The sequence below is a fragment of the Aythya marila genome (assembly GCF_965140915.1).
Source record: "Aythya marila genome assembly, chromosome: 8".
In the NCBI taxonomy this organism is placed as follows: domain Eukaryota; kingdom Metazoa; phylum Chordata; class Aves; order Anseriformes; family Anatidae; genus Aythya; species Aythya marila.
In genome coordinates this window covers 21,378,295-21,388,497 of record NC_139049.1, presented here as the reverse complement: position 1 = coordinate 21,388,497, position 10,203 = coordinate 21,378,295, and the positions used below count along the sequence as shown (strand labels likewise).

Here is a 10,203-nt window from a genome sequence, read left to right as displayed (position 1 = left end):
ACCTCTGCCCCTCACTCTGAAGATACACTATATGCTGTGATTTTAGGAAATTCCTAACGTATTTCACGTAACATAGAAAACTTAAATATGAGGGCTGGGAAAATACATTTAATTTATCTTTAGGAGGCTATTTTCTGAGATTTTCAATATGCTTTTTACAATAAGAACTCATGCTAGATGTAGTAGTTTACTTTTGGTCTCAACAATGTCTTAAAAGAGATTAAACACATAACTGCTTTTTTTTTTTTTTTTTTTTTTTTTTTTTTTTTTACCTCAGGATCTCACTTACTCTCATTCCTCAGTACCAAGTAGTTACTTACTTGTCTACTTTGACCCTGCTCGGATGCCCACCTGTTTATTCTTTAACCGACCAGCACGGATGCTTTCCCGTCACGCGGGGCGCCCAGCACCTCTCCACCACCCCCAGGCAGCTCCAGTGCCAGGGGCAAGCACCTGGCAGCTCGCCTGTGCCGGGGAAAAATGCATGTGGCCGCAGAGCTGGGGACACAAGAGGGTCAGAGCAGGAAAGGAGGAGCCTTCTCGTCCAGGGGTCATCCCTGGGAGCTGCCCAGAGGACGGAGGTTTAGGCTGGCGGATGTGAGCAGCAGCAGGTATGCAGCAGGACTGGTTCCAGGCTCCCCGGAGGCAGCAGCTGCCACCGCGAGGCTCGAGGCTGAGCCCCACCGCAGGGCAAAGCAGCTTCTCTGTAAACAACCCGGCCAGCACCGTCACGTTCAGGTGGCTCTGTCTGCTTAATGAGCTCCTGCCGGGGGCATGGCCGGCTCTTAGGCTCATGGGGCAGTGCTAAGGGGGACCTGTTGTGGCGAGGTCCTTGAGCAGAGGGAGATGTGTGAGCTTCGGGAGGTGGGAGTCACGTACCAGGAGATAAGTACAGGCATCTGGGGGAGTGTGTCAGTGTTGCCCTGCTAGCTGATGAGCTGAAACCACAGCCGAAGGATGGACCCCAGGCGGTCGTGATTCCAGCCCTGAGCAGAGATCAGATCTGCACAGCCCTGCAATCTCCTGCTCTGGAGAAGGGCCCACGCTGAAGCACCAGCCTTCGGCACAGCCAACTTCTGCAACACTTTATTATGTTTTTCCATGCACAACACAGGAAATGAGAAAGGAACAAAACAGTAATGCTGCTGCAGGAGGTGAGTCAGTGACAGGCTCCATCCATCTGGGCAGCCTGATACCCAAACCTCGCTCTGCACAGCCAGCCTGTTCTTATCTCTTTCTTCCTTGGGCTGGGAGGTGGTCCCCTGGCATCCTTTCCTGGCACAGTTCCTGTGCATTGGGGCACATTTTGCAGGGGTTATGGAGGGAAGGATTCACATTGACAGGCGGGCAGCACAGAGCTGCGAGCTGGGCACAGACGTGCATCTTCACAGAAGTGCCCAGGTGTGCAAAACAGCTGGCACGCAGGTCCCTGCGACCTGTCCACGCGTGCAGGGGGGGGAAGGTGGGAGCAACAGGAAAAGCACTGCTGCAGGCAGAGCCTGTGCAGCTCGGTGTCCCTGCACGTGCACCCGCACAGACGTGCACAGCAGCAGCTGCGGGAGGTGCAGAACTTCTGTCCTGCTGTGGCCGTCCCTCCACGCGTGCACACAGCCGTCCCTGCTGAACCTGGGGCTAAGCAGCCCTGTGGGGAAGGACTGCTCTTTGCTACACAAACACAGAACATTTAGCGCAGAAGGACCTGAGCTTAGCAGCACAGGATCAGTTCTTGGGTGCATTAAGGGAAGTGGTGCAGAGAGGGGAGAAAACATCAGTTTAGTAAGTTGTATGGATGATATGAAAGTGGCAGAGAAAAAAAAAAAAAAAAAAAAAAAAAAAGAAGAAGAAGAAACAGAGATCCAGAAAAGAAAAAAACAAAACAATGTTCCCATACTTTGGGGAAAACAATCCCAGGCTTCAGGGGGAAGGAATGTCAGTAGGAAAGGGGAAAGGGCAGATGAAGACAGAAGTGCCCTCATGATCTGATTGCGTCATGGATGGTGTGGTCTGGAGCTGCACAGGGATGAAGTCCTCCTTGTCCAGCTGCACCTCATGGGGCTCACAGATGCTGAACCTCCAGCACTGCTTCCAGGTGTAATACAGGCAGTGATAAGGGAACGAGCTATCAACCTCTTCAAAATAAATTTGCTACCAGGCAGCAAAAAGAAAAAGGTTGATCTTTTTCTATTACAGGGACCCTAGTTCTCAGGGGGAACTTGGAAAATAAAGATCAAAAAGGGCAGAGCAGCTCAGGTCAAGGGAGATGGGAGTAGACGGGAAGGTGGAGAGAAAAAGAGAGGGTTGCAGGGAAACAGCTTGGCTAAGAAGGTTGGGTGGAAAGGGCAGAAGCAGTGAAATGGTTCATGGGTCCATGGAGGAAATAAAAATGTTGACAGGTAGATTAGCCTCAATTGACAGGAAAAATTTCTGAGTGAGCTGTTAGCCTGCCCCTAGGAAAGGCACCTCAGTGGTAGATACCTCACAGATAAAACCAGCAAAGCTCAGGGTACGGCCCATATGGTAACGGAGCAGCTGTCCTGCTGTGCACAAAACTGTGCACCCCGGAGGGGACTGGGCTGAGCCGCAGCACTCGGGGTGTCTCTGCAGGGGTTGCTGAGGTCGGACACCTCTCGCCTCTCTGGCAGAGCAGCAGCTCTCCACACACAGCAGCCCCAGGCCTGAGATGGTGGGGCTGCAGCAAGGGAATAGTGGGAAAGATCTTGGCACTGCAGAATCAAGAGGCATTTCAGGGGCTCTGGCACACAGACTCCCCCTCAAATCCCCCCACAAGAACTCTCTCAGAGGCCGGGCTGGGATTACACCACCAGTGGTTGCAGCCTCTCCTGCCAGGAGCAGCATGGCCCAGAGAATGGCAGGAGACACGTCTTGGGGTCCCCCGAGGTGCTGGACGGGCTCACCTGGCTCTGTGACAATGGGACACGGCCGGCAGGGCAGGCAGCAGCTGTCGCAGGAGGCTTTGCCAGGATAAAAAGCAGAACAGGCCAGCGCCGTGCTCGTAAAGCTCCAGATCACAAAGCATATCCAGGCAACCCAACGTCCCTGCCATGCTGTTAGCCCAGGTGCAGCAAATGCCAGTCATCTCTGAAGGAAATCCGAGGCACAAATCGCGCCCTTCCTTTGGGAAAGGCCAGCAAAAGCCCTGAGAGGGGCCGTATGCAGCGAGCACAGGCGGAGTGTCTGCGGGTCAGATGAGGTTGGCCATGCTGGAGGTGGGAGGAAGGCGCCTGTTGGCAGCGAGGCGGCCGGAGATGGTGAAGACCCGGATCTCACCTGTCTCCAGGCCCCGCGGGGCGGCCTGGCAGCAGGAGGTGCAGAGCAGGTAGAGCAGCAGGCAGAGGAGGATGACGCTGCCGGCGACCAGGAGGACGATCCCGCTGGTGAACATGCTGGCCAGCGGCCGCGCCGGGCTGAGCTGCATGGTGGTGGTGGAGAGGATGGTGAGCACCACCCCGCAGACCAGCAGCACCAGGGCGCTGAGCAGCAGCACCAGGCAGTCCGATAAGCCCCCGCTCTTCAGGAGCTCAATCTGGTCCCGGCTACGGATGCAGTTCATGTCCTGGATTGCGGAGCTCAGCAGCTGCTTCAGCAGCACGAGCAGGGCCAGGAGGCAGAGCGTGGTGCCCACCGCCAGCCGCCACTCCCCGGACCGGCTGCTGGTGCTGTACAGCAGGATGATGCCCCCGATCCCGCAGGCCAGGATCAGCACCACCGCCACCCCGTAGCACAGGATGGACTTCTTGGGGTCCTGGAACCACCACAGCTCCACGTGCTCCTCCAGGATGTTCCTCTGGATGTGGTCAGCGTCCGCGGGCATGCGGGGGGTGCTCAGCTCTGCCAGCTCCGGCATGGTGGGCGGCTGGGTGGGGACGGAACGGGGGGGATCACACAGAGGAACTAGACCCTCACAGCAAAGGGGGACGTCAAAGCAGCGGTGGCTGTGAAGGCAGCAACATGTCTCAAGCACAGAGGGTTCAGTCTTGTTCCTTGGAGCCTGGCGGAGCTCCCTTCTGTGGCAGTGCCACTTGCAGAGCTACGGTCCGTGTGCCAGGGCTGAGCCCACCCTCCAAGCAGGGTTGCAGGACATGGTGGAGCATCCCCACAGCAGCGCAGTACCAGAACGTCCAGGGCTGTGTCCTTCCTTTCCTGTGAATTTCATCTGAAAGCCAAGAAGAGAAGATAGTGTTAAACAGAGATCCTGCTTCCCTGTTTTGAACAGTCCCCAGCTGTTCAAAAGAGACAGACCTCACAGACCTCAGTTGCTCGGGGCTGGCCTGCTGACCTTCCCCTGCTGTCCTCACAAAAGCCCCACGCCTTGGGCCGCTCGTGTCTTCCCAGGAGACCTCCGCATGCTGCAGGGAGACCTCAGCCTGCCCTGACCTGGCCAGTTCCCCTTGCAAAGCCCTTGCCTGAGAGAGTCTCCAGCTCCCCAGCCCCGCGTGCCCCACTCGGAGGCTACTGGCACGTCACTGCCCGCGGGGCCCTGCCTGCAGCTGGTGCTGGCAGCGGGGCAGGACGGAGCAGAGGCCAGTCCCTCTGGGGATAAAGCCCCATTCACAGCTCCGGCTTCACATGCTCCCTCATCAGCATCAGCCTCTTGTCACCAACTGGCTCTGCTGCCCAGAGTGACAGCAGGAGGTGGGGGTCTGGGCTGGGGCTTAACCCTTCCAGTCCAGCTGCTGGAACAGGGCAAGCTGCCCTTGCTACATGTCCTCAGCCCCATCCCTGCCCCTGCCCCACTGGCAGTCCCCTTCCCACGTTTCCTGCAGAAACCTGATGGTTGTGTCTCAGCACTTGTATGGAAAGAGCAGAAGCAGCTGGGACCTGGTAAAGCTCAGGTAGGGCTGAGCCCTAGGGACATGTGTCAGACTCTGGAGACCATGAGCTGCCTCCCAGGCAGGATGGTGCACCCTTGGCCATCTCAGACCCACACACAGGAATTGCTTGGAGTCCCACAGGAGCCCAGGGCAGGGACAGGAACTGATGCAGATCCCTTGAGTTCCAGCTCTCTCCAGGAGACCACCAGCCTAACGTGCTGAGTTTGTCTTTGTGCTGCACTCAGCACAGTGCTGGGACTCTGGGCTCATTCTGGCTGGCTGGAGAGCATTGGTGACCTCCACACATAGCAGCCCTGCACGTAGCAGGGACCTTTTCTCCCCAGACACCTCTCACAGACCACATCCCCCAGCGCCCAGGCCTCATCTTGGCATCTCCAGCAGGGACAAACCACCACGGGGAGGGGGAAGAGGGAGGACAATGGTGGGGGTGCCCGAACCAGTCACCGCCTGACAGCGTCAGGCCCAGCTCCCCCTGAGTCACTGTGGAGGCGCAGCGTGAGCTCAGCCTGGACGTGGCTCGGGGCTCGCTGCCAGCTGCTGCCACGTGTCCAGGAAGCCTCAGCCGCTGCTGGTGTGCCGGCCTGGGACCTGCCATGCCTCCGCAACTGAGCACCGTGCGGTTCCCCTGCACTGCTGCTTGGCGGGGCCTGGGCTGGGATGCAGCGGGTCGCACTGCCGACGCTCACCCGCAGGCCCACTGGGGACTTGCGGATCCTGGCTATAGCCAGGACAACCAGAAAACATCAGTCGGAGGGGAACAAAAAAAAAAAAGCAGTGGTTGAGCATACTGATCTGTGCCCACTGGGACCATCTGATTCTGTACAAGATGGCAAAGATACCTCAGGCTGGCAGCATGGCTGCGTGTGCCTGGGGCACAGGTCCCCAAGCAGGTGAGGGTTTCATGAGGTGCTTTGAAAGCAGAGGGGCGAGAAGACACCAGGCCTGGCAGCACTTCCCCAGCCTAGGCAAACAGCTCAGCTTGCCCTGTGTAAGCACGACTTCCTCCTGCCTTTCCTTCTCCAAGCACAGAGGTGCCTTATCTCAACCTTACCAGAGAACGGGTGAGTTTAGTAGATAGCAGGTCGGTAGATAAGATCAAGATTCTGGACTGAAGAAACGTAAAGCTTGAAGAAGTGCAAAGGCTGTGGCCTTCTGTCACCTGACTGCAGTTGTGCACACAATCAAGCTGAGTCAAACAGTAAGCAAAAGCAACACAGCAACAGAAACCATGAGGAGGGAAAACACCACCAAAAACCAAGCTACAGAACTGCATTCTTATGCTGCTTTTTAAACTTTAGCTGTTTTATTTGCTCAGAATACGGTCAGGGAGCAAGATAAAGCTGTTAGAGCACCTTGCTGCAGAACAAAACATGGTATGTATTTTCTAGTGTTATGTTAACCTATATTGAAAGAATGATTTGGAGAAGCAGGGACTTCCACTAAAGCGTGCCTCCACATTTCCTTGCATCCGACTGAAAATGTTCAGGGAATACATTCTTTTGCTTCATGAGCATCCACTCTTGTTTGGGCTTCTCTAAATTGCAAGGGTTTGTATCCCTGGTGTAATTATTTTTACACTTAGAATCACAGAGTAATTTAGGTGGGATGGGACCTTGTGAACTCATCTGGTCCAAACACCTGCTTAAAGCAGACAGCCTCAGAGTCAGACTAGGAGGCTCCAGATCTGGAGCAGGGATGAAACTAGATCTCACATCAACTTTGCTGATGGGTTTCTTTGTGTGGAAGTAAAAAAGGAGAAGAGCAGCCCAACCACACACTGCTTTCTGACTGAAGGTCACATTTCAGACAAAAAATGACAGGCTGTCTCATTCCCCACCGCTGTCTGGCAGGTGGACAAAGAACAGGAAAGCACTGGGAACTGAGGAAAAAACAAAATGTTAGAAAATGTGAGTCTTTCCTTTTTTTTTTTTTTTTTTTTTTTTTTTTTTTTTTTTTTGCTTTTTGCTTTTTTTTTTCCTGCTCTGGCAATGTTTAACTGGGAAATGAGTCGTCACCACCAGGTTTCTGACCACTTCTGGCTGCAGGCGTGAGAGACACATGCCTGCCAACCACCAGGAAACAATATGAGCATTTATTTATTTACTTACAGACTTTTTATGTCTGATTGATATCTGATAGGTGGATCATAGACTGAGTGTTAATTGACATGTTCATTTCAGAGTCACATACAGGTCAGCTGTTGAAATATTCCTGACTTTCCTCCTCTCCCTGAACCTAGGGTACCACGTAAGACGTTGCGTACCCACAGCGTTCAGGAAGGGAAGCCTGGAGGTGGGACAGGCTTCTGCAGCACCCCCAGCTTTTGGAAGGGTTTGATGCAGCTACGTGGATAATGCCAGCCTCATGGAGACTGGGGAGCCTGGCAAGTTTTGCTATGAAATAAACAACAATACATAAAACGTTTTGCATTGGCAGTCTAGATGCCAACAGAGCCTCACAATCTCAAACAGATACAAGCCATCTCCTTCCCCTGTTTCTCCAGTCCACCACAATTTATTTTATTTTGGGCCAGTCCAGCCAAAACCCATTTGGGATGGACTTGTCACTGCTCTGTGCTTCGTATTACCTCTCATCAAGCCCCATGGAAACCTACAGTCCCGAAAAAGCATACAAATTTTCTATCCTTTCAAGCAATTTTCCAGTTCCATGTAGGCTTAAAGAGAATGAAGCTCATATATGTTGCTTTATGCCGGAGTTACTGCTGACAAACCAAGCAGAAGCTCAGAGCCCATCTGTGCCACTGGGATCAGGGACACTTCTGCCCTGGGACATCTCATCCTTGAGAATTTGGGAGAGGGGACAGAGGAACACATGAGGAATGGGAGTACTGAGGCTTTTATGGGGCACCTCTCTTTCTTTCCCAAAATCCTGGCAAGAGATCTGCACTCTTTTGGCTGCTACAGCAGGCACTGATTCCCAATGCTTCTCCTTCCTGGGGCTGCTCAAGCCCTAGGATAACACCTATCTCCTATTGAATACCATAGGCTAGAACACCTCTCTCTTGGAGAGCCCACCCTCTCTCCCCAGCAGTGAGCATCCCTCCCTGCAGACACCATTTGGCTGGTCCTCCACCAGGCTGGTGGAGGACCATCCCTTCCTCCCACCAGGTCAAGGGGCTCTGGGCACACGGGTGGTGGAGAGCTGGTTGTAGCAGGGTCAGCAGGCAGCTGCTTTTTACAGAAATCTTGATAGCTTTGGCACGCTCTGTTACACAGATTTGTGCCTCCCCTCCTCCCTGTGTGTGCAGCAGGCATCCAGCTTCCCGAGCCCGCAGGGCCTGTCCTGAGGCACCCCTGCCAAGGGCTGGCTGCGGGTCCTGGAGACCAAGAGGCTCCGGTGCTTTAAGTGCCAAGGAGAAGTGTGACGGTGAGGAGGGGTGAAGTGGAGGCAGAAGGCAGGATCTGCTACGAAGCACCTGTGGAGCAGCCCACAGACCTGCCGGCAGCTACTGGGGGAGTAGGGCCCTTCCCACACACACGGGTCGGGAGCGGGGCCCTTCCCGGGAAGCCAGGCTCACTCACCTGCTGCTGACACCTCGCCCACACCGCTCCTTGCTCCCGGCTGTTTTTTCCAGGCTTTTCATCCACTGGATCAAGCTAAGAAGGGACCTCGCGGGGAAAAAATCTCTTCCCTTCCTCTGGCACCTGCCAAGAAACAGGTGCTCCTGCCGGCTCTCCTTCCTGGTCCGGCGCGGGCAGCACCGGCGACAGGCTGCGAGCCCTCGCCGGGCAGGTGCATTCCCCAGCAGGGTGGCGGCTCAGCAAACCTGCTGCTGGCCTTGGCCAGGCTCCAGAGTCACGCAGGCACCACCTCGCCCTCCCTCCCGCCCCGATCCTGGCGGGCGGCTCATTTCCTCCCGGCTGCTGCGAGCAAAGGGGGTCCAGGGCTAAGGAGAAGCTGCAGGTGAGGGAAGTGTGCAGCCAAGTTGGCAGCGCCAGGGAGGATTTATTAAGCGAGTGTTTGCTGTTGTGTGGTGTTAAATAAAGCAGCTCCTGCTGTCCTGTAAAGGCTAGGGCCGTCTGATCGCGTCGGGGCTGGATATTTGTGGAGTGTTAGTCCAGGCGGGTGGTTGAACCAGGCAAGATGTCACAGTGCTTTTCCAGAACTCTGTGCCACCTCCCGTCACCAGGCAGCCACAGGACCCCCTCCCTGGGAGACAGCAGCAGCAGAGCCCACGATGCTGCAGATCTGACTTCCAAGCAATCCGGGGGGGAAGAAAAGGGCAACGAATTTGAGGGGGATCAGGGAAGCAGAAAAGGTCTCACTTGAGAGAGGATGGGGGAAAAGGGAGTAGCAGGAGTCTTGGAGCCAGTAGGGGAATCAGGCTCCTGGATGGAGCACAGGTCCCCTCCCTAGTGGCTGGGCTTAATGATAGGAGAGGGCTACAGAGAGATCACTGCCATGGGTCTGAGCAGCCAGAAAATCTCCTGTGAGATGCAGAAAGAAGCAAAGAGGGCTGAACAACAGTTCTTACCTGAGCAATGGAAAGAGACTCAGTTATTAAGATACATGGTAGTTTTTTGGCAGGCTGTAAGATGAGAAGCTTATGACATGCTAATACTTAGACACCAGTTAGTACGACAGCTGTGACAGGATCTTTTGAACCTTGTGAAATATAATTTCTCCAGTGGTTGGTGAAAACTTAAAATAACAAATGGGATGTGGTGGACATCTCTATAGAAATGCTCTTGAATAATGAGGTTAAATACCCAGAAAAAATTGTCCTTTTCGTGGGCCAGTTAACAAACACATCATCGAAGAGGAAGCCTTGTTCAGCTCTAAAGATGGCCATGTATTCACTTTAAAAAGTGGCCTCTAACTTTATAAAAGCATGAGATGCTCATCAGAGAACACAGACCAAGAGAGGATGAAAGCAGAAAGCACCTTTGCACCCTGAGAAATTCAGAAGACCATCAGAATACCAAACCATAATCGAGTTAAATCTTAATTCTGAAAGCATTTCTACAGCACATGCGTAGGAGATTGATCATGGCCTTGTTTTCCCAGTACAGAGGGAAAATATTTTTTTTCCCAGTGAATCTCTGATAAACCCCAGCTGTAACATTTTGCTATGCCTGACCTTTAATGTTCTCCTTTGACGAACAATGTTTTAGTCACCTCTTACCCACCATGAGCAAGTTCAAAATCCTCTTGAACCGAGTTTGCCAGCTGCCTATGTAGGCTTCATCCATCAGGCTTTGTATCATCTTTAAAATGACATCTTTTTAATGAGGGTGACACACAGGCATACTTTTAAGCATATTAATCACCACTTAGAAATCATTCTTCACCTGCATGTGCTTCTTCCTCTTATTAGGACAAGGTTCTT

General features: G+C 53.7%; 1 protein-coding gene across 1 annotated transcript; it reads right to left on the bottom strand.

Moving 5' to 3' along the window:
• Positions 1-478: 478 nt before the first annotated feature.
• On the bottom strand, positions 479-8,524 carry TMEM125 (transmembrane protein 125). The gene is made up of 2 exons (XM_082765839.1): positions 8,396-8,524; positions 479-4,174 (listed from the first exon to the last, which is right to left on the bottom strand). Exon 2 carries the CDS (start codon positions 3,863-3,865, stop codon positions 3,203-3,205), a length of 663 nt encoding a protein of 220 aa, XP_082621965.1. The 5' UTR covers positions 3,866-4,174; positions 8,396-8,524; the 3' UTR covers positions 479-3,202.
• Positions 8,525-10,203: the final 1,679 nt, after the last annotated feature.

Coding starts and splice junctions, on each gene's coding strand:
- TMEM125 (XM_082765839.1), bottom strand. CDS start 3,865: ATGCCGGAGCTGGCAGAGCTGAGCACCCCCCGCATGCCCGCGGACGCT.